This window comes from Lathamus discolor, chromosome 1 (genome assembly GCF_037157495.1).
Source record: "Lathamus discolor isolate bLatDis1 chromosome 1, bLatDis1.hap1, whole genome shotgun sequence".
Taxonomy (NCBI): Eukaryota; Metazoa; Chordata; class Aves; order Psittaciformes; family Psittacidae; genus Lathamus; species Lathamus discolor.
The window spans coordinates 153,327,282-153,352,483 of record NC_088884.1 but is presented as its reverse complement, the minus strand read 5'-3'; the positions used below and the strand labels follow the sequence as shown (position 1 = coordinate 153,352,483).

Sequence of the window (25,202 nt, the reverse complement as noted above, 5' to 3'; positions counted from 1 at the left end):
AACTATAAATTCCAGCACCAGTTATTTAAAATCCAGAGCCAGCTACTGTTACAGGTATGGGAGATACAGAAATATACCCTGCCCAAGAATGAAATTGCGGAATAGCATTCAAAGCAACCAGCATTGCTGAATGCCCAGTCTTTTAAAACATCAAAGAAAAAAATAATCATAAAATGGTATTGTTTAAGCTTCGCTGCCCTCACCAGAACATCAGAATGTATAGCGCTGTCCACAGCAAATGCTCATTCCACTAGAAGTTTAAGGCTAATCCTAGGTTTAATTTGTAAGGTTTTCAACCCTCGATTTCCTTCCCGCCCCCCCCCCCCCCCCCCCCCCCCCCCTTGTTTCCTCTCTTCTCTTTAAGGCTATTCTACTACTAAACAAAACGCTGAAATAACACTTCACGCTGCAGGCTCATGTATGTCAGACAGTACTCAATACTTCTGCCGCTGTAGCTCCTTTCACCGTAGACAGCCACTTTTTTAACGTTTGAGTGAGGGACTTCCTCTCTCCATTTCCCGGTTATCTTTCTGCAGAGCAGCCAGGATCTAGAATGAGAGAGAGCAAAATATTAGAATTTAAAAGGGACTCAATAAATCATTGTCTGAAGAGTTTCCAATTTAATTATCTCTTAGCAATACTATTCTAACTATTAAATGTAATCGAATTTGGAGAACCTCTCCACTGATGGAGACCTCTCCTGTAAGTCCTTGTGGCACAGCAGATACAAATGGATTTTACAAGGGTTTAAACTCAATTTCTCCCCAGCGCACACTTTTGAAGCCTGGAGATGAGATTCTTGCCCAGATTACACAAGTCTAGCACAAGGATGCTGCCTGGGGGGAAGTTATACTTCTCAAGGTAAATGGAATATCTAAAAACCGCTCAAGCCATCAGCCAGAGCCATACAGCATTACCTGAGAGTCTGGGACAGAACTACCTTCGTGCTGCCTGATGCTTGTCTAGAGTGCATCAGCATCTCCAGATCTGCTCCCATCTCTTTTGGAAGCAGAACGTCCACATTCACACTGAAAATATCTATTTCCCAGTATCTGACGCACAATTTTGTTTTGTTAGTCCTTGTGTAGAGGGCACAGTAAGAGCCAGTTTTTCATGCTGCTTAACACACTCCCTGCCTTAGAGCTAGTCTCTGCTGAGGAAGTCCATCAGCATCCTCAAGAATCAGCCTGGAACTTAATGTGCTGAGGGACACTTCATCTCAAAGACTTGCCGTTATGAGTTAAGGAACCTTCTTTTCTCCCTCTGACTGACTTCAAACCAACCTGTGCACAATCAGAGTTAACAGCAGGTGGGGCTCAATTGCTCCCATGGCAATCACACCCCTCACCTACACTTCAGTGCAAAAGCCCCCATAGCTGTTACAGCAAGAGTTCAACATGGGTCTGACCAGAGCTACAGCTGGCTGACTGCTCAGCAGTTTCTAGAATTGGAGAGATTTCAGTGAGGTCCTCTTCACTGAGATGCAGGGTAAATCAGCAGCTACTCAATCAAATAGGCTTATGAATTTCAAGTGCCATACTAACAATGTCCTTGGTGAAAAAGAGTTAACCGTTTTTAAGGAGCACAAGAATGACAGCAAAATACTTATCCAGAGAAACAGAACATACACAGACCTTAAGCCAATTAACAGAGCTCAGATTCTCTACTTACTTGGAAAACCTTATGGAGCCAAGATGTGAAGCACACAGATTACAGAAATGCTAAGCCAACAGTGTAGTCTGTTTTACCATCTCTACCCCTCTGCTGTTGTTGACAAAGCAGTAGGTGTAGCAACATCCACACCTATTTCATGCTAAGGCTGTATTGGCACAAGGCCCTGGAGTTCTTGGTAGGTAATTCCAGAATAAAAACAGCTTGTAGGTTTCCTACCAATACCCCGAGTCATTGTCACTAAAAGAGTGGTGTCCATGATTTACTAGGACTCCTTGCAGTCTTTAGTTTCCTGATCGCATTGTCAGGGACCAAGGGAAAATGGAGCGAGATGGAAAACACACACCAGCCCATCTGATGAAGGAAGCAGGACTGTGAAAACCAGCTTCATAAGCAGCCCACATTTTAGATGAGATCCTACACACATCATCTCTAGACAGCACCAGCTCAGAATGTGACCCGCAGGATAACAGGACTGTAATTACCATGCTACAGGAAGGTGAAAGGTTTTCTAAGTGGGTGTGCTGAGTGCCAAGTACACCTACTGCTGAGATGTGCAGCTAAATTTGACTTCTGAGTTCTACAGTCAAATATACTCGTACAAAGAAATAATACCTCAAACTCTGCTGCTTGCTTATGCAGCTTACGCAGTATAGGTACTGTACCCAGATGAGATGATGCTAAAGATCAGAATACAAAGCCTACTTTTCTAAGCTCAAAAGTATTCTGCATCCTCTGAGAACTAGTGGGCCTGGTCAGTCAGTTCACCCAAGAGTTTATCTTGGAAGTGGTGCATTCATCGCTCTTGGTATCAATTCTGCCAATTTGAAAAGGCACTTCTCTACAGAAAATGCATCTGACTTCTACAGCAATAGTCACAGTCAGAAAATTATCTAGCTAGGAGGCATCTAAGTAATAGAAAACAAAATCCCATACCCTCTGTCTTGCTAACTTTCCTAGGTCAGATCCACTTGTGGTACCTTAGCAACCGAGCAGTCCCAGTAAGTGCATGACATGAGCAAGCTTATAGCTCCTGCACACGTCTAGCTTGGAAAATGATGGCAGGCTAGAGAGCAAGCAGGCTTTCCTGATGGGAATTTACTCAGCAATGGAACTTCCTGGTCAAGAGAGCCAGCTGGTGCAGAAGTCAAGCTAGGCAAGAGGTCAGCCAACACCAACCCTACACCACGCTAACTCTATGGGAGATCTGTTTGCACCACGGTTCAGCAACATTTTTAATTCGGTTTGCCACAACAAGCAAAAAGCATCTGGAAAATACCAGGACTGTCAGAATGAAGCTGGTGAGGAAGACTGCTTGGGGTGCGGTTACTTTGAAGTCCTTCTCCTGTTGTGATCATCACCACTAAACCATCATGTGTCACATACGGAAAACAACTGGCTAAGAAAGTCTGTTACTTGGCAGAACAGAATCTCTCCTTCTCTGCAAGGGAAAGCAGTAACAGGCTGAGAAGGTATTTGGTATGTGATCCACATTCACACAACACGTCCAAAGAAAGTAAAATCGTCTGAAAAGAAACAAGCCTGGGAGGTTACTTCTGGAGGCATTACTGCTGAAAAATAGAAACAAAGCTGGATCTGTACTAGCAACTAACCAGCAAGACCAAAAGGGAAATGCAAACAAAGTTGTGAGGAAAGCTGTGTCAGAGAGGAAATGCTGGCAGTGTGCTGCTCTTAGCTGGGCAGTGCAGGTTGTGTTTCCCCTTATGTACAAGGCAAGGTTCAGAGGCTACAATCTACTCCTGCTATGAAGGTTAGAAGTTCTCATCTCGAACAGCAAGCAGGCAGTCCCCAGCATCTAGAGGCACACTGTCATTCCAAGGAAGAACCACACGCTCCCATTTGCAGCTGAACTGCCGTAACAACTGTGTTTAACATCACCTTAGTTTCACTGAAAAAACGAATCCAGATAAAATGGGCAGAGCTCTACTACAGCAGGACTCATGAAGCAGGCTTACTGCTTCCAAGAAACTGAAAAAGAAAAAAGTATAGCAAAAAAAGAAGTTTCCACTCCAAACGCTCTGGAGTACATTTGACCTGACCCTCCACCATGAATGGCTGTTACAACTACTTAACAATTTCCATGTTCAGATGACACCCTTCCATCTTTTCTCTTTAAACAGGAATTCAGTTGAAATTACAGTGATGAGACAATGTCTGAAATAAAGGCATCTGTGCTAAATTCCAGTAAAGAAGTCAGAGATGCAATCACTTCTGTGCAGCCCCAAATTAGGCAAAACAGATCCTTAAGAACATCAAGATGATGACTGTATGATAATGTGTTCTGACAAATTGTCATCTTCTCCCAATGAGCAAATTTCTGCTTTTAAATATCAACTTGTAATTTTGCCAGCAGCCTTTGTAATTAATGAATTTTAAAAGCTGTTTGATAATGTATTTCATCAACTCCACTCAACAGTTCAATCTTGAATGTTGACTGAGCTCCCCCTTTCCAGAGGAGAGTAAGCTCAGGGAATCCACTCACCTGAATGCACACTAAAAGCATGAAGTGAGCTACACAGTCCTACCTACCTATAAAATTAAGTGCTAGCTCTGCTAAAGCATTCCTCCCAACCCTATTTTCCTGAGTACAGTACAATTATCCGTTACCAAAGATTAACATCCCCTTTATACCTGAGCCCACTTTTTGTTTCTACTTTGCATCTGAATGGCAGCAATAGATGTGAAGAATTCTTCTGAAGGCAAGTCCTCTGGTAGCTTTGTTAAAAACTGGGCTATATGAATGAAGTCCATTTTGGTCAAAATATCTTCAAAAAGTTTCAATATTCCCAGTGCTGTACGGAATAAGAACTCTTCTCCGTCACGGCAGAACACATCCCAGACACGACAGGCCAGGTCTAGTGGCAAAGATTTGCTGTACAATGTGAATATCCTGAAAAAAAGAACAAAATTTTCAGTGCTGCCGGATAAGAAGAATATCTTGGACACTCACCATCACTCTGAGGCTTCTCAAATATTTATAACTGAATATTCCTTTTCTCGTCATTCCAAAATTACTTCTATTAGTTGCAGCATACCAATATATGAAACAATACAACAGCCATTAAGGCTTCTTGCTGTCAGTCTGAGTCTCCAAGTTCAATTCTCTTGGATCACACCAGAAGAAACAATCATTATGCATGGGTTTATGATGGACATGCACAGGCCACAGGCATTATCTAATTATGCCTTCAGAGTTGAGGATTGATGCAGTTTCAGCTGTGAGAAAACAAAAAGCTGAACCTAAAGACATACTGCAAAGGGAAATTTGTGCATCAGATGAAGGAGATGTGTAAATATAACTCCTGTTCCAGGCTTGCTTGACTGGCAAAACAATGATTGCATGAGTTTTGGAGGAAAGATCAGTGTAAACTCTAGTGAGTTGAGAGAAACAGGCACAACATCCAGAGAAAATGTGTAGACAGCTGTGACAAGATGCTGGCTCAATGTGCTTCAATGGATGTGATCCCCAAAGAGAAAAGGTAGCAGCAGAAGCAAGAACCTTCTCCCTGTTGCTAAAACTGTATTTCCATTAACTGCCAAGAGCACGTGCCTTCCTTCATCAAAATACTGGCAGCTTTGCAGCCAAGAACCCAAAGATGCTCTCCATTCCCCCCTCTCACCAACATTTCACTACAGGCACAGCAGTTTTTTTGCCACCAACAATGTCATTACAGGATGTGAAGAGAATTAAGTTATAATATATAAGGGAAAGGAGTTACATTGGGGTTTAGAGAGAACCTTTCTCCACAGAGGCACTGCATAGATCTCCATAAGCTGCAAACCATTCTTTCTCCGGCAGAGGTCAGCAAAGCCTCAAACTGAAACAAAACCTTTCCACGTTTTAACACAAAATTCATTGTCAACTATGCCGAATTGAACAGTAGCTCTCTCGTGTTTAAGACTCCCTCCTAGGATCCCCGGTTTCTTATTTAGGAAATTCGGGTTTACATTAAATAATACAATGGAACAGATTACACACACACAAACACACACTTGTATATATGTAAGTATCAAACATGAATGAATGTATTTTTACAGCAAATTCTAATAATCAAAGGTTTTCTGCAGTTTCAGCTTTTTACTAGATGAGGTTATTCGAATGATGGGTTATCAAGGCTTCCCTGTCAATCAGGACACTTCAGGAAAATGTGAAAATGTATTCATTTTACAAGTACCAAGATGGAACCAAATCATTCACACAAATTCAGGTACAAGTAAAACTGCAGGTTCAGGATCCTCAGGGTTTTACCTTTTTTCTATTGTTACATCTTCCTGCAATGCACTCTGTAAGAAGTGGAAATTGTTTAAATTCTGTTCTCCAAAAAGCTAAATTAGAAGTATAAAAATAAGTAAAGCAGAGGTGGAGCCTGGGATGGAAAAACCCCACTATTGTTCATATGTGTATTATACATGGATGTATACGAACAGCATAAAACAAGGCCTTTCTTTGGGCTACTGATTCATCACATGTTGGACACTTCACCTACTCTTTCAACATTTCTGTACAGTCACACACCATGTAAAACACATCTTGCTACAGAATACCCACACTGCAGAACTCAGTCTTTTTGTCTATACACACACACATGCACAGGAAGCAGCAACAGCTTTTCCATTTAAAAAGAACAGTGTAATAGGAAGCAATTCAACTGAGTCCTTTCCTGATCACCACATAGCAGGCAAACCCTCAGCCAGGAATGAGTCCTGGTATAGATAAGTAACAATGGCTGCTTTTTTTGGGTCTGGTTTTACTCACAAAAACTATTATTCTGCATTATTCCAAACCTAAATAGCCCATGTGTATTACATCTGCAACTGTGCAGAAAATTAACTGTCAGAAGAAATAGTCAGAACTATTTATTAGAACACTACTTACTGTAAGAAAAGATTTACTCATCAAAAAAGCTGCCACATCAAATAAGGCTGTTGACATTGATCTCTTCACAATTTGGAAGGAAGTGCAATTTGCAGGAAATTTGCAAGGCAATTCATTTCCATTAATACCAGCATGGAAATGCATCAAGCCCCGAGAATGGAGACTGGGCCCCCTAGAATAAGCACTGAAACAACAGTAGGAATCATTACAGCAAAGAACAGATACAGCATTTGCTCCCTTCCAGCATTTCCTATTGAAAGACATTTTCTATTAGACATCTGAGCTACTGATGTGAAACCCAGCTGAGATTTATTATAGCAATAAAGCAGCTGCTGGACTAACACAGCTACAGCAGCTCTCAGCAGCCCAAGTACACTACTCACACGTGATCTGCTCACACTGTACTGTGGGATGATTTTCTGTCTGCAGCTCTCTTACAACTCACTGTGAGTCCCAGGTGCAGACAGCACAGCTAATCACAGAGATGTCCACTGCCAGAGTAATGAAAATGCAGGCTACTGGCTGCTCTCTGTTTGGAAGAGGGAAAAAATAAATGAAGTGCCAGATGCTCCTGTTCCTCCCAGCCCCGCTTATGATGGAAGTGTACTTTGAGGTAGATGCATGAAATCCTGGCTGGTTTGCTACTCACAGGGAAAGTGTATGATCATAATGTTACAAGAAAGCAAAGCACTGTTACCATAACCACAGGCTCTGCGTTTTCTTTCCTTTGTTCCTTTTTCTTTTTTATCCTCTTCTCTTTATTTTTTAATTAAAAGTCTTCATAAGATGTGTTAGCAACAGTGATGATGAACACAGCTATGCCAGATTTTGGTTTGACAAGTTATGCTGCAAATCTGATGTTACATATTCTTTTCCCATGTCTGTAACAGTACAAAAATACTTCTGCAACTTCTGAATTGTGGAAACTGATGAATTAATTCAGGACCTTTTGGATCCTCCCTCCTTCATCCTGGTACGAATTTTTAGTTGTTACATTTTGTAACGATGTCAACTACATCCGTTTTGAGACAATGACTGCACCTTTCTATGCGTTCATGCTTTACTTTATTGTAGAGTGGCACCTCTGTTCCCATTAGCACCTTTAGGGTTATTGCAATGGACTTGTTGGTAACAGTTTATTTAGTACAGTTTTAAAATCATTACAGTTGGAAAGAAAAAGTGGAAGTATTTACTTAGCTCCTTATTAGGAAAACTGAAGTACTATGTACTACACAATACTGATTGCAACAGAGCAACTTAGCACTCAGAAAATCTGACTGCATTGTAAAATGCATCAATATAAGACAAATAGTGTGGGAGATTCTGAGCAATTTCCAATTTCTGAGCACTCAAAAGCCCTGCTCTCTCACCCAGCACCACTACTAAGCAGTGCAGTATTTCCCTTGGTTCCACCCTAACCTGCAGTGACATAAGGATGAGCACACTGTAAATTGGAATAAAGTCCACAACAACTCCAGTCAAAAAATCAGGATGTCTGTCACCAGAAACCTCTGGACATAATTACAGTCCAGTTTAGCTTTGAAAACGAGGCATGCATCTAAAACATCACCTTAAACTTCTTCTTTTGGGGGGTGAAGAGTTACTGGCATGACATGGACGATGTTTCTCATGATGTAACAGAGAGCAAGCTTATGAGTATTTCACTATAAGTGCCTACTACAAACACCCACACAGAGTGGCTTGGACCTTTATCACAACAAGCACATGCTGTCAAAAGAAAGTTAATATTCACGGAGCACAATCAGAGTCAATGTAATACTGAAGAACCACTGATCAATCCATCAGTACAAACAAAGCTCCTGGCTATAATTATTGCCTAAATCATTTTTCTGAGTAGGGATAAAGAGGTGTTTGTATAGCAGCAGCAGGCCAAAAATAGACAGCATGCGGCCTTTGCAATGCCACATTCTGCTCTGCTCACAAGAGCCTGTGGTACCTCAGCTGACAAAGCTGCGAGGCCAAAACTGGGCTATTCAGACACACCATTTCCCCTCTATTCTCTGTGAACCTGACCGTACGTCACACATCTTTCTCACACTTGATTCCCTTTATATTCTCCAAAAGAAGTAGCAACCTATGTAGCTTTTGAATTCGTTCTGTGAGATTTATCAATTGGAATTTGGGCTTGAAGCACATGGGTCTTTTTTAAAGGAGATGCCTTATGTCTGGCAGATACCCACTGATGATCATGCCACTCACCTTTTAATTGAATTCCTAAGTCCTTGTCATTTTCCCATCACAGAAGCAGTGGTGGAACAGAACTGATGGGGGGCTCCCCCCTCCCTACATCCTGTGCCAGCCCCAAGAAACCCCAAAGCAGCACTGCATCACCTGCATAGCTGTGCCCATCTGTATGCACAGCATCTCTTTTTCCTGGCACGTATCTCTTCACAAATGATTTAAGCATTCCGATTTTACTGCTGTTCCCTGCGGCACTGCTTACAGGAAGCAGCACAAAGGAGCCTAGTTGATGCCACTGGAATTGCTGCAGGAGCAGGAGGGTTTCCCAGCAACTGGTCTGTGCAGCACTGGCTACTGGAGCCCTCCCAGAACTGGCACCAGCTGAGATTTACTGCACACATGCTTGCACAGTAACCATGCCAGCCACCGGGATAGCAGCAGGCATCCCTTTGGAGCGCAGAATAAATGAGTATTTAAATAAAAGTAATGCTGTTAGAGCAAAGCTGTTTCAGAGAGATTTCTACCTACAACCAGAAAGTCTGTCTGTTCAGAGAGACACTGTACTATGTTCTTCCCCGACTTTAAACATGCGGAAACCACATTCTTATCATTCGGGAAGCAGTTCTAAGACAGCAGTATCTGTACTACAGCAAATTCACTGTCAGCCATGAGCCACAGGCAACCTTGGAAGCAGCATTTTCCAAAGTCCTTAGCTTTGATAACTACTCACTTTCCAGAACACAGAGCCACATGATTTTTCCTTCCATCTTATATGTTACATCCTGGAAGTACTGGAGGGACAGCACATATGAAGTGCTATTTGCTAAGTTTCCAGTGGCTATTAAAACAAAAATAAACCTGCTTCCTACAGGAACAAAGTATTTAAAAGTAGAAAGTATACATATATGTATATAAAAAAACCATGCGTATATAAAGTATATACACACACACATACATATATACACATGCACATACATATTTAAATATGGTAAATCTTACAGTTAAATACCAACTCTACTGTCTGACAAAATTAAGGAGAGTGGGACAAGCTGTCTAACTCAGGAAGTGTTAAGAAGCTGAATATAGGATTGGGCAGGACTACCTCAGCTAGCCTACATTCCTGTGCACATTCTAGTGTGGTGGCTCTCTAGGGATGAGAAAGAACACAGTAAATTGTCCTTGGGATTAAAATAAACAGCTTTAGTACAGATGTGGGTAGTCAGCGAGAAATGCTAAGGGTTGTCAGTCCATCGGTACAAAGCCCTTGAGAAGCTCCATCCACAACCACTTCTGAAAGAAGTTTCCTTCAAGTGCTCTTGACAATACCCAAGAAGAAACAAAAGGGGGACCTGATGTGCCCCCCACACTGACTTGAACACTTCAGTGCTTTGCTCGTAAGTCAGGTATTGTCCTCCTTTTTTTTCTAACCTATAAATGTGCTCAAAGAGAACAACTGGTCACATAAATGTTTACTCAAGAAAATACAATAAATGTCAGTCTAGCAAAGCAAAATCGCTGAGGGACATGTAAACCTCCAACCTTTTGTCAAAACAGTATTTTTCTAAACCTTTTTCTGGTGTTGTTCCTCAGGATTTCTTCTTTACCATGTAAGCTCAAAGTCAGACAACAAAGTGGTATTACTGTGCCAGCACTACTAAGACACTCAGTTTTAGTCTCTCCTACATAAAAAACTCCACCTCAGTTACACCAGCATCACATTAAAAAGATTATAACATGGTGATTTTAATGTTGTCTTTCCAGTTATCCTCCAGCACATTTACAGTCTTCTGATTCTGATATTCCTTTTATTCAACTGCTTCCTCCACATACGGGTTTTCACAACACTGAGGCAATGTAATTTCAACATCTTTCCTCTTATCATTAAACATATCATCCCCTGCTCTCTTCCTTCCCTTCTATCCTATTCCAGCATTTTTTCTAGCATCTTCCTGCTCTGTGCATAGATCTAATTCAGTTTACTATTCTCAACCTTCAGTCATAAAAAACCTTCTAATGCTTTTTCTCCCATCAAATACTGTGAGAAATGAGCCTATCCATTACACACCCCTTCATTCCCCTACCCATCTTGCATTAAAATTTAATCCCAGTGTAAAAGCCAAGTCAAACACAGCCCAAGTTACACTACCCTCTCTGTAAGAGGCATATAAAAACCAAGGAACTCAAGGAAAGGCAGCAGGCGGCCTGTTTCGATGAACAAGAACCTCCTGACAAAACTCGAATATAAAAAGGAGGCATACAAGATGCTGAAGGAGGGGCAGATGACCCTGAAAAATGCAGAGACATTGTCTGAGCATGCAGAGAAGGGGCTAGGAAATCCAAAGCCCATCTGGAGTTGAACCTGGCAATGGATGCTAAGGTCAATGGAAAGGATTTCCCTGTATCAGCAGAAAAAAAAAAGACTCGGGAAAATCTGAGCCCATTGTTGAATAGGGTAAGAAACCTGGTGACAAAGCACATGCAGAACTGCCTTCTTCACCTCAGCCTTTACTGAAAAGACTTGCCTTCAGCAATCCCTGGCCTCCAGATTAGTGGGAAAACCTAGCACAAGGAAGCCCTACCCCTAGGTGGAGGAGGAGCACTTTAAGGAACATTTAAACAGACTGGGCACATACAAGTGCATGGGAAGTGGTAAGATACACATGAGTGCCAAGGACACTGTCTGCTGTCATTGTGAAGCTATTCTCAATTATCTTTGAAAGACCCCAGTGATCAGGGGAGGTTCCTGAGGACTTGAAGAAAACTAATGTCATTCCTATCTTCAAGAAGTAGGATCCAGGTAACTACAGGCTGGTCAGCCTCACCTCCATCCTCAAAAGTAACAGAAGAAAAATTCCTGGATATCATTTCAAAACATATTACGGCCAAAAAAGTGATTGGGAGAAGTCCACATGCGTTTATGAAAGCAAAATCGTACCTGACCAACCTGACATCCTTCTACAATAGGAGATAAGTGGCTTGGGGGATAAGAGGACACCAATGGATGTCTATTTTGCTGTCAGCGAGGTCTTCAACACTGTATCCCAAAAATCTGTGTTGATGAACTGATGAAGAATGGACTAGATAAATGGACAGTGAGGTAGACTGAAAAGTGGCTGGAACTGCCAGGCTCAGAAGATTGTTATTAGTGGCAGTAAGTACAGCTTCAAGCCAATCCACTTGCAAAATACTCCTGGGTTGACACTCATCCAATCTTTCAAATGCCTTCATTAAGGACCTAGATGACGGATCAGACTGTACCCTCGGTGAGTTTGCAGGTGATACAAGACTGGGAGGAGTGGTTGATACACCATTCCATAAGGACCCTGAGACACTGGAGAAATGAACCAACATGAGTCTCATGAAGTTCAACAGAGGGAAATGCCAAGTCCTGCACCTTGGCAGGAAATCAGGCCAGCCACCAGTACATGTGGGAAGCCAACAGACTGCAATGCAGCAGCTTTGCAGTAAAGGACATGGAGGTCCTTGTGGACAAGTTAAATGGAAGCCAGAAATGTGCTTTTGCAGCAAGGAACATCCACAAACTCCTGGGCTGCATTAGGAAGAGTACTGCCAGCAGGCCAAGGCATGTCATCCATCTACTCGGCACTGGTGAACCAGCTCTGGGCTTCCCAATTAGGACAGACACACACTGGGGAAGTCCAGCTTGCCATGAGTATGATTAAAGGCTTGGAGCACCTGGTACATAGTGAAAACTGGTACTATTTAACCCGGCAAAGAGATGGCTCAGACCTCAATGTGTAAAACCACTTGGCAGAAAGACAGCGACAGACTCTTCTTGTATCCTGTGAAAGGACAAAAACCAGTGGGCACAAACTGAAATACAGGAAATTCCATTTAAATGTAAGAAAATAAAAAGCTTGTTCACTTTGAAGATGGTCGAATACTGGAACAGAGTTGCCTGGAAAGGTTGTGGAATCTCCTTCCTTGGACATAACTCAAACCCCAACTGGACAAAGTCCTGGGCAACCTGCTCTAGTTGACCCTGCTTTGAGCAGTGGGTTTAGACTACATGATCTAGAGGTTGTGTCCAATGCCCCAGCAATTCCATGACCCCATGAAATTTCACATATTCAAACTTCAAGCTTGAACTGGACTCAATTACATTAAATCGATTTGTCTAATGGATCAACAACATGTTCAGTGCCAACAACCAGGTCTTAAAAATCAGGGCAGAGAGCTTAGTTCAGATAGAATTGCATTAACAGTACAAATGTTCTCCAAAGTCATACCACATGAATCTCAGGAAAAAAACGCTGCTACCACTGGGAATTTAATCTTTTACTGAAGGTATTCAGCCAGATACCTGAGATCAGCAGAAGCTGTCAACAACTTAAGGGCAAACCAAGTTTCCACAAAAGAAGATTACATATCCTCCCACACCAGTCATGCTTGGTGAGAAGAGACTTTTTAGCTGCCCCAAACCAGTCTGATAGGCACAAACGCAAACACTTAATTTGGAGCTCCTTATACCACACTGAAATTTGGCAGGAGTGCAAATAAGATCGTCTTTTCTTCTCTCCCAGGAAAAAGGTTCTGATTACACTGGAACTAAAAGGGAAGGCAGCTTCACAAAATAAAAAGATTGTAATTGCCTGTTTGCTAAGGGGAATAGCTGCAGTAATTAAAAACATGCCCTTTAGCAATTCAATTGGGCTATGTCAATCAAGATCAGTTTTCAGAAAACCTGTACTGGGATCCTCTAAACGGGTCTGGGACCACCTAACATGAGTAAGATACAGCCTAAGAGTCATAGTTCATCCTGCCAAAAGCTAAGGCATTCACTATCCTGTAGCTTCTAGCTTTTTGTTGCATAGACTAATGTGTTTACTCCTCTCTTCCTGTTCTGTGCAGGCAGACAAGCTACACATTTTAAATGCCAGACTAGCAGTATTTTCGGTATATATATCCCTGGAACACACCTGCACATGGAGCAGACAAACTAACAGATTTTCTCAGAAGATCAATCCAAATATGCACTAAATACAGCTAAACACTGCTATACAGCTGTATCTCAAAACAGGCTTTAAACTTGACACAAGTGCAATAAAAAAGGTTAGGCAAACATCAAGCATCACAGGTGTATGTGGGAATGATTTGGATTGACAACTCAAGTACTAAACAAAAGGTACAGTCTTTAACATAAAAGAACACCAAGCCAGGTAAGAGCACTCCAGCTTCTGTCATGAACACTGACACAGAGCTGTAGAGTAGTATGCACATTAGTAAATCCATTTTCAAAGACTTACCAATCAATCAGATAGATGTCTGGAGTCAAGTTATTTTTTTTGAAGTGAGCAAATAACTTTGGCAGATTTTCTTCAAAGAATACCTCAAATGCGGCAAAGTAAGTCAACATCTGGGAAACAGAATGGGGAGAAAAACAAAGAGCTGTATTATTAATAGGCTTAAATGTATTAGCTGTTGTTCAATTAATGCCCTTCAAAAATAGGATCCTATGAATTCCGTAATACCATGAAGAGCTAAACATTTACATAAAGGACAGCATCTGCAAGCACAAAGAGTTTAAGATTCACTCTCTACACCGTTCTCACACTAAACAATATAATTACTGGTTTGGGTCTTGGCCAGCTTCCTTTGGAAAGAAAAACACCAGCAGGAGAGAAGTTATTTGCTGATTTCTCAGAATAATTATAACAGAATGGTGCTTTATGCCTGTGGCAGTAATTTAATATTATACTGAATGAAATCCAAGGCCCAATGGATTATAAAATGAAATATGAAACTAAAATAATTTAACAGTCCACAGCAAGACTGAAAAGTCCAGTTGGCTTCAGTCGAAATACCAAAGATTCTTTTATACAGTACATTTTAAAATAAGGTTATCATAGAATTATAGAACCAGACATTTCCATTGCAAAGAAGGAGCACTGAAGTTCATGCCAAGCGGGAGAGACAAAGTTAGCACAGAAAAGCCAAAGATCAGGACAAAACACCTATGCAAGAGGAACAGACTCTAACTCCCATCTGATACCAGAACCCCTAAGCTGTACTATTTTTAACACTAAAACTTTCATGTTAATTTAAAATTTGAATATTATGTTAGATTTTGTAAGAGAAGGCATGGAAAATCTTCTAATCCATCCAAGAGTTAAAAACAAAAGGCTTTTTAGCTCCCTCACCCCTCTTCTTAATACTATAGGGAGAAAAGTTAAGCAAAGTCCTTGAATGATTCAGTAATTTTAACTACAATATCCCAGTGAAAGCAACAAAGAATGGCTGTGATTCTTCTTCTTCAGTTGTGTCAGCATGCTTCTCCCCAAAACACCATGACAGTAAAAGGAAAACAGGAGCTTTTGGGAGCCTTCTGTCTGAAATCTTTTGAAAGGCTGACAGATTGTCTCCCAGTATTTTAATGTCCTTGCAGATTTGTCTCCCATTTCATGTGAATGAAGTGGCAGATGGCGGAAGACCTTCACTCACAGTGGCAAATAAAAAATTAAGCCTGGTAGTCAGCAGGTGTTGAAAGCTTAAAAGCCAACCAGAGATGGGTGCATGCTACAGGAATAACCATACAGAGTTATGCAAAACCTCTGAGCTATCAGGTACTGAGAAACAGCTTCATGGCAAACATGACACCAGAGATCTAGAAACCCACTTTTACAGAACTGTACAACTGAAATAGCTTCCCAACATGAATCTTTAAATGCATGAAGTCCGAGCATCACATGACACCTGTGAGTGTACAGAAGGAAGGGGGTAATGCAACAGACAGTTCCAAAGTGATCTCCTTACATGCTAGCACCTCAGTAAGAGTTCTACTAAGGTATTTCAGAAGTGCTCTAGAGAAGGGATCTTAAACATAATGGTATAATCACATCTATTGGCAGCAATGCAGGCAGCTCTATTAGAAATGCAGCAGCAGGTCAGGTATTGATCAAATCAACATCCAACAAGACATTCATTTAGCAGTAATTAAAAAAAAATAGATCTAGTTTAATGAAACTGTACCAAACAAAAGAAGGTAAATCAGTATAAATTACTATCAGCTCCACAACTAACTTATCTGGTCTTACTTTTTCAATTAGATCTTAAGACAAATGTGCACAAAAGAACAAGGGTAGACAGCAGATCAGTACATTAACCACAGGAAGCCAACGCTGTCTCACTCTGTGTCATTACTCTGAAATATTGGGTACAAAGTTTTCCTTGTGGTGTTAATCACTGCTGTGTAATTTCACAGTATGTTAGTATTATTTCATGTCTACTCTATCTCTACTCTCCTGTAAGCATTCATTCACCATATAGCCTCTATTCAGCCAGGCTAAAAGAACTAAATGTCACTATCCAAGAGCATATCAAACCCCACTATTTTAGCTAAAAAAACAAATCAAACCAAACCCAAACCCCCAAATAAATCTTATTCTAGCAAATTTAATTCCAAAATAATCTTCACAAGAACCATCTTTACACACTGAATGCATAAACATGTCATTTTTCCAAGTACAGTAATGGAGATCACCGACACTTCTAGCAATGATGACTGTGCTGTGGTACATCTCCCCATAGACAACTGATGAGATTCACGGGCTACAACAGGGAATGGCATACTGCTTTTTCAGCACGCAGTACTGATAGGACCCCGAGTGTCTTACTGTCTGAGTAAGAAAACAGGTTGTTGTTGATATCCATTCCCTTCCTTTATTCTTCCCATTTGAACTCCTGAGAAGCAGATCCTATTTTCACAGTGTTAAAACATGAGTAATTGAGAAAAACAATGCCATATATTTTACAAAAGCACGCTTCAAAAGTAAATTAAAAACAGATTTCAGCAGGTATGTCTTATTTTGCTAGGGTATACATGTAGCCCAATGTACCTGCTAGCAAGGAATTTTAGAGACTACAGAAAGAACCAGCTGCCACTGAGTATCAGAGGGTTCTGCCCATCCAGTTCCCCCAGGCTCCTCTTCAAATGCAGCTGCTACAATAAGAGATGGGAAACCTGGTTCTCCCTGCAGCAGTCTATTTTTAGCAAGCTATTAGTTAGGATATAAGCACCTTCAAGGCACTTCGAATATTAAGGTGTTTTCAGCTTTCAACTACAGTGCTCAATTTGAAAAACACCTACAATAATGTTCTCATCACTATTCTTTGAGGATCATAAAATAGCAGCTGAACAATTTCATTCACTTGCATATCCAAAAAGGTTAGTGGGGTGAGTTTTGGTTTGGGTTTTTTGAGGGGGTGAAGTGTGTGTTGTTGGGTTGTTTATCAAGCTTTAAAATAAATCCTGATTTCTCCAAGATACTGAGCCCATTGGTTTTTACTTCTTAAACTCTCCCTATTCATACCCACAGCATGTTGAGAACAGTTTTCTTGCATACTTACAAGGCCATGGTCCACACGGAAAAATGCCATTTGACAGGGTTTATTTAGAAGGTTAGAAAAAGCAATGAAGGCATCTGCAGTATCCAAGTTCAAGATCAACACTGCTGCTATGAATGACATGCCCTGTACCTAAAGAAAGGAGAAGTGTTACCATTCTGCAGTAACTGTATTCTTCCACGAATGCTGCCTCATTTAGTCCTTGTAATCACTACTGTTTAATGCACTCTTGTTGCTGCTGAAGTCTGTGGAACATTCAGAAAGGCAAGATTTTTTAAACCACTTGACCCTTTGATATTGCATTTCAGAGCATGGAAGTCAACAGTCCCCACATTGCCTCCTCTCCAGAAATAAAGACACCTCACAGTGAAAGTCCTGGACAGGCTAGGCTGACAGCACTTTCAAATATGCAGAATGAAGATATTTTTGAAGAATAAGCTGTTTATAAGTAACTCCTCCCAAGGACAGGTCATATATGCCCTTATTTGTGGAAAGCTGGCCTAGGACACTACAGACAAAGCCTGCTCTTTCCTTTTTTCAATCGATTACCAGCAGTTACAGACAACTACAATGACTAGTTTGACAAGCAGTACCATTTTAAGATTAAGCTCTTGTTCCATGTACAATAAGCTCATAATGTTGTTGCATTTTTCTACAGAGTATGCTATGGAATCAATGCTGAATCCAAGCCAAGCTTACTCACTCAGACTGCAGGGCTGCCACTGCAGAGTCACACAGACCAAGGTGTGACAGTCTGTCCTGCAAACCTGAGGAACAAGCTCCTTCTCAACACAACAGGTTCCATGCCATATGAAGCACACCACCTGATCTGCTCTCCTCCAAGCTTCCCTGCAGTTATGTTCAGCAGCTTTATTCCAAGCATCACATGCTACTCTCAGATGTACATCTGCCATCTCAAAAACAACTGTTCCCAAACAAAGTATAAGCTTTCATATATATATATATATATATATATATAAAAGTTTATATGAGATATATATCCCTGTCCTAGGAAAAAAGACTAAATGACTTATTGGAAATCTACTCAGTCCTCTCATAATCACTACTTCAAATGCTTTAAGGAAGGTCACATAGCCTTCATGGGCAGCATTGCTTTGAAGACTGTTCCAGAAGCTCTTGGTGCTAAAACACAGAAATACGTGCCAAAAGGAGTAAAATGTACTCAACAGAAGAGTCTCAGTAAGACTGCCATTAGGAACAGTATGTACTTCAAAGGACCAAGTTAACTACATCTTCTCTTTTGACTCCTAAAGTATGTACTTTTGAGTACAAATATGTACTTTTGAGTTTTCCAATTACTTAACCTGTTAAGTTTAAAACTAGCAACAGAACTGTTATATACACTTCTCAAGCATGTACTGGAATAGAAGAAAGCACAGAGAAACCCCACAAGTTTTCACAAAATCATTTAATACTGGCCTACAAAGGATTAAGTAACACAACCCTCCCTTCCCCAGTTCTCCCACCCCAGCCCTGAAAAAAATGAATTTGTCACTTACATAGCCTACATCAGGTCTATAACAAGTATAGGCTCCTAAAATACTGTGCAACGTGTCATGGTAAGGACCACCCTATAATTAAACAAACACAAGACAACAGATTTGAGTATAGAACAAATATATCGAAAACTCTTCAGTGCTACAGATAGTATGTACTTACTATCTATATTCTTCCCCTATGCAGGTTTAAACAGGCCCAAGTCTTTCAAAATAATATTGGCTTTAAAAGCATGACACAGCCCTCCATTCCACAGTTATTACAAATGCATACAGTTCACCTGGTAGATCAATCACATATTAAGTGGTAAATGCTCCATCCCTGGCAGTATTCAAGGTCAGGTCTGACAGAGCCTTGAGCAACATGGTCTAGTGTGAGGTGTCCCTGCCCATAGCAGGAGGGTTGGAACTGGATTATCTTAAAGTCCTTTCCAACTGAAACCGTTCTATGATTATATGAGATTAAATCCTCAAACAAGAGGAATACAAGCCTAAAACATTTCTTACAGCTTAGCTGCACTTTGACAATAATGCCAAGAAAGCATAACGCTAATAAAAAACCCTAACTTGTCTATTAGACTAGAGACAGTTTTTCCACCCAAAAAATGTTGATTTATCACAGTCTAAACTTTTCACAGTACTGCTGAATTCTGTGTATAGAAGGACAGAACACCTGGTTAAAATGAGTCTTTAAAGCACACCAAAACCACACAAATTAAATTGGCCTTGCATCAAACCAAAAAGGGCCACCAAATCTTGCTTGTTTAATCTGTGCTCTCACTCACTGCGTATTTGCAAACCAGCAGCGCTGATTCACTGACTTGAAAACAGTCACCTGTAGACAGAAGCCAGCATAGACTGGGCTAGATGAATCACAGTGATTAGCCAACATTGGGTTTTTGCCTCTTTCAAATAGAATCACAGAATTTAATGTGCAGTACCTCAAGGTTACTCTTTCCTAGATTATTTATAGTTTTCCAAAAATCCTCAGGAATTTTTTCCTCTGAAGATACTTACTTCAGATTTGAACTCAGTGGGCTGTTTCAGTCAAGGGATGGGCAAGATCATGTAAACTGAATTTAGCTGAAGTTAACATTGCTTACTTGCTGGAATATACAGAGATTAGGAAACGTCCTTGAGATATCCAGTTTTATTAACTCCAAGCTTGCTTCTCTGTCAGCTGCAGAAAATCCAGCATCTACAGAAGCCAAAAGTTATGCACTTATTACATGGATCAGCGTATGCTCTTTTCCCCCCCGCCCCCAGTAAGGGTTTGCTTTGCTCAGTTTATTTATTTCAATGTGAATGCTAGGCAGTAAGGGCGTAGGCAGGATAGTTCCCTGAATAAGGCACACAGGCTGAGAAGTATATCCTGACTCAGACCAACCCTACAGTGCACATTGACCCTCAGTGTTTTGAAGAGCTGGGGGGAAGGTGCAGGGCAAGGCAGGCCAAGCATTGGTATCTGCTGACAAATCACTAGACAGACACAAGCCTGTTAATCTGTGACCCCTCACCCTCAACAAGGCTTCCCCGCAGCTCCTGAAGTAGCTATCTCTGTGGAAAGGCTTTGGTGGGAGAGAGAAGCCCTAAAGCAGCAGTATTTTGTGGATGATACCTATCTCTACTGCTGCCAGGTCTCCTTCCAAAATAATGTTCATTTACCCCTTGCATGCATGGACACTGCAGTACACTCTCCATAACTGAAATGGATCTCATGCAAAGTAAGTTTCTAAAGTATTAGTGTTATTTCTGATACCAAAAAGGTCTATTTGTACTATGGTTAAGTATAGTTGGGAATTACCTATTGCTACTTACTGCGGAATCAAAACCTAAGAGTTGTCACTAGCCAATATTTACACCAATCACAACAGCATCTACACTCTAGAAAATAAAGTACATGAGGAAGCTGGAAACATACTAGATAGTATGTTTCCACAAATACTCATGTTATTTAAGACACAGACAACCTTAAGAGAACAAAGCAGGGGATTTCCAATTCAAAATATTTTTCTGTTGATAAATGCCAGTATGTATGTTCTCTTTTCAGCTCAGCATACTTACATAGCAAAGGCAATTTCATGCATCTACATCTAGCTTTATACATTCCCCAAATCTGACAACTCTTCCAATCAATTAGTAAGTCTCAAACCACTTTGCAAAAATAAATTGCTGTTCTCTGAAACACACCCAAGAGATGGGCTCAAAGCTGCAATAAGGGACTAAAATGCAATTTTCTGCTGTAGTTTGAGTTTCGATTCCAAAATTACAGATGCAGTAGAAGTATTTTAGTGCTGCAGTTAAAATTAGAATTCCCAAACTTTCCTAGCTTTCCTACAAATTAGCATCAAATCAGAACTGTACCTAGCAATGTTTTATAAAGAAAAATGAACGAGTGTCTTTTATAGAGGGCCATAGTTTCATTGAGAAGAAAGAACACACCTTGCTCTTGCTTCCACAAAAATGAGTGTTCTTTTTACTAGACAGCCTTATATAGCTGAGTTTTTCATTTTGTTTAAAATCTGTGATTTCATTTTAAGGAACAATTGTACAAAATCTCTTATTCTGTACCACACCATAAAATCACTGGTCAAAAGCATACCTTCACCTTCTACTTCAGCCCCTCCTGTGCTAAGCGATCGCCATTTCTCCTTAGCACGAGCCAAGCAAATATCATACAGCTCTGGAAGAAGAAAAACAGAAACCAAGTCTATGATTTGCATATAGAACCATAGAATAGTTAGGGTTGGGAAGGACCTTAAGATCATGTAGTTCCAACCCCCCTGCCATGGCCAGGGACACCTCACACTAAACCATCTCACCCAAGGCTCTGTCCAGCCTGGCCTTGAACACCACCAGGGATGGAGCACTCACAACCTCCCTGGGCAACCCATTCCAGTGCCTCACCACCCTAACAGGAAAGAACTTCCTCCTTATATCCAATCTAAACTTCCCCTGTTTAAGTTTTAACCCGTTACCCCTTGTCCTGTCACTACAGTCCCTAACAAAGAGTCCTTGTCCCCAGCATAGGCCCCCTTCACATACTGGCAGGCTGCTATGAGGTCTCCACGCAGCCTTCTCTTCTCCAGGCTGAACAGCCCCAACTTCCTCAGCCTGTCTTCATACGGGAGGTGCTCCAGTCCCCTGATCATCCTCGTGGCCCTCCTCTGGACTTGTTCCAGCAGTTCCATGTCCTTTTTATGTTGAGGACACCAGAACTGTACACAATACTCCAAGTGAGGTCTCACAAGAGCAAATATGCTCATATCCAGTCCAGTGCCAACTACCTACCATACGAACAATGCTGCCCCAGTCATTATCAGTTACTAACATAGTAGTTGAACTTTCTAAGCAGGTTATGGTTCCAGAAGACTGTTCCACTAACTTATAACTTCTGATTAAGTGAAAAGGAAAGCAACCTAGGCACAAGTTTCCCTTTATGTTGAGGTAATTACTTTTCTTACAGAGCACTGATGTTCAAAATTATAGTCTGAATGGATAACTGGAATAAGCCTAGTAAATTCCATGGAAGAACTACACCAAAGGTAACTAAGCCAAGCACAGAAAAGTAGCACAGTGCAGGAGTAGTACAGGCAGTCTGCTACATTTCCATGTTGGAATTACATACGTTAGTCTTTCAGAGCTGTGTTTTTCTGTACTCAAATATCACACTAGTTCCATTTTCACAAACACACATGAACAAAAGTACAAATTTTCCCAAGGGTTTTCTAATCTCTCACAAACCCACTGCCCTGCTCTAAATCAAAGGAAGCGTGTTACATGCACGCTCACAGGCACTGCAAAATTAATGATTCCAAGTTTCAAAAACAGAAAAAAAAGCTGGAGTCATTAATTCCTCCCATCTCCATCTAACATCAAAGCAAGCCACAATGACAACAATAATCAGAAACAATTCACAGCAGCAGTCCTAGAGCAGCTACAAGATTAAAAGACATGATATTTTTAACAAAACACATCAAAGCAACTCAAAAAGAGCATAACTAGATAACATCTCCTCACACCCACACCCCAGGTTCTGATACACCAGAACAAATGCAGAACTGTCCCTGTACTATTTCTCTTTGTAAGACAATGCAGACAAAACATCAGTCTCACCATGCGTGATGTTTAACTCATTGCCAATTGCCAGGCTCCAGACTTTGCCTCTCACACTGGGTGGAATGCCCTGCCACCACAGCTCTCGCACTTTACGGGAACAGCACCTGTTTAAAGGAAAACAGATTATTCCAAGAAATATTTCATTGCCAGCTGAATTACAAACATGTCCTCCTGCCACTGGTGAAGGGATCCAAACCAAAATGAATATCAACAGGCCAAGAAGTCAAATGTGATTTGCAGATTGCTTTGAACTGTGAAGGAAAGCTCAATTCCTTCCAAGTTAATGGCTTATTTTGACAGATGCACAGCAATCAAAATACCCGGAATATGCAACCACACTTGACCAGCAAGAACCATAGGGGTCAAAAATAAGCAAGTGAAAAGGAAATCTGTATCTATGCCACCCCTAAAAACTGGACATCTCCATGCAAGATTAAATACAGGAACTTATCGAGGTCTACCCTCTCACCACTCTGTCCTCACCCTGCTGTGCTAATGAGATGTGCAGTTTCCCACCCAGCTTTGCAGCTCTAGCCCTCCACAAAAATGCATGAAGATATAATAAGCAATAACTTCAGGTGAGAGCATTAAAGCCATTTTAACAGAACACAGCCTTTGAAATGGCTGCGGCTTATGTTCATCAATCTGAGAGCGCAGAAGGAGGAACAGAATTTCACCTTAACACCAATCAAAATGCTGTGGAGGCTGGTATATGTTGCTGTTACACTCAGAGCCTGGGGGGGCTGGTTTTATTAAGATGACTAACAAAGGCCATGCAACACTATAGACAGGGAAGGTAGCTTACCAATTGCCTGTGCTGTCTCTCTGCAGGAAATCTTTTAGCACTTAAATATTTATTTTTTCAAATAACTCTCTAGCTACTTCTCTTTCCATCACTGATTATCCCAGCAGGTATAGCACTGTATAATTAAAGAGGCTTCATAATAACATACATGTACTTCAATCAACATCTGATACCGTAACATCAACAGCTCAAGTAGCTCATTTCTGATAAACGCATGGTGTTTAAGCATCATGCTTCCTACTCCTACATTCTCTACGACAGATCACTTCTTAGCGTTTATACAGGTTTTTTATATCCCAAACCTTCATTAAAGACACACAGTAAGAGTTAGAACTGCATCACTTACAGCCACCTTGCAGAAATAAGGAAATATGAGTTGCTCATTTTCTTTGTTAACTGTCCAAAAGTGACTTTCAAACAAAAGCATCGAAGACCATTTTAAGTAATACTTGCTAATTTCGTAACTTTTCAGGATACAGACTAAGCAATTTTAATTAAAACACAGTATAACATACTGCCTTACATAGTTTCCCAGTTCGGCAAGATTTCATTGTTCCAAGTTAGAACAGCATTGCCAATACTCTCTTCCAGTTTACAGCGTTCTTCCAGTTGTTTCTTTCTCTTCTGGGCTTCTTTAAGCTCTGCAGAAAAGCAATATTCCTTCTTAAGTTATTAAAACCAAAAACCAAATACCTAGAGTTAGTTAGTGACAGCTACACAGCCATGTAAAATCACAGCATGTTCACCTAGAAGTACTGTTCAGATTCTAAGCATTTCCCATACATACAGCAAGCTAAGCAGTGATGCCAAATGTGAATACGGGATAAAGTCAAACTATGCATCCCGTTTTTGAGGGATAGGACAAAGGGATTTAGATAATATATGGCTCCTTTGAGCCTTCAAATCTATCCACATTAGTAACTTCGAATTAGCATCTCTGACAGCTAACAGCACCTCCTAGTAGGACAGGTCAGAGTGTTTGCTAATAAAGACCCACCCCTTTTGTTATGGCAGACTCAAAAAATACAGGCTAAAATAATACAAGTTTTGTATTTTGTTTTCTCTCTTACATGTTATCTTTGTAACTTACGATTTAGATAACAGTCAGAAAATCACAAAAGTCCCATTTTTTATGCTACTTAGTGTGTGGTTAATCTAAATGTCATACACCACTGTAAACCTTCAGTTCCTTAAAAAGAAAGCAGTTTTCATATTAGCTTTTAAATTTTTGCATTATCATTCAGTATTTCTTCTTCTTTCATCATCAACTACTATTCTTCCCACTGGAAAATGTGTTAGGACATGTACACGCACACATACACACAGAGTCTACAGTATCAGAAGGTACTGACCTGACAAGCAAAACTAACTGAAGAACAGTAGTACCATGAACAAGGTCTTTGGAATGAACACATACAACCTGATGGGTCCACATTAGAGGCCAATAGAAGCTGCGCCTAAGCAGAACCGTACCAACTTCCTCACAGTATTTGCTTTGATATGAGCATACTGTAAGGCTGCCTAAGTGCAGGCTTTGATTTTTTCTCTAAACAAAAAGAGGGTGTTTACACTCTGATTTCCTGACCTCCACACAATACATAACTCTGCAAAGCTGTTCATCTGGATT

General features: G+C 40.8%; 1 protein-coding gene across 5 annotated transcripts in view; it reads right to left on the bottom strand.

Moving 5' to 3' along the window:
- Positions 1-324: 324 nt before the first annotated feature.
- TBC1D14 (TBC1 domain family member 14) overlaps positions 325-25,202 on the bottom strand; it is a 70,823-nt gene continuing 45,945 nt past the window's right edge. For 4 of the 5 annotated variants that reach the window (XM_065659768.1, XM_065659779.1, XM_065659789.1 and 1 more), the window contains 9 exons: positions 24,099-24,216; positions 22,768-22,874; positions 21,254-21,334; positions 19,755-19,849; positions 18,655-18,726; positions 17,138-17,266; positions 14,038-14,147; positions 4,324-4,582; positions 325-548 (listed from right to left, as the gene is read on the bottom strand). In XM_065659768.1, the coding sequence (XP_065515840.1) occupies positions 483-548; positions 4,324-4,582; positions 14,038-14,147; positions 17,138-17,266; positions 18,655-18,726; positions 19,755-19,849; positions 21,254-21,334; positions 22,768-22,874; positions 24,099-24,216 (1,037 nt within the window). In that variant the 3' untranslated portion in view covers positions 325-482. The remainder of the gene's footprint in view (positions 549-4,323; positions 4,583-14,037; positions 14,148-17,137; positions 17,267-18,654; positions 18,727-19,754; positions 19,850-21,253; positions 21,335-22,767; positions 22,875-24,098; positions 24,217-25,202) is intronic. The other variant, XM_065659798.1, reaches the window with a different exon arrangement.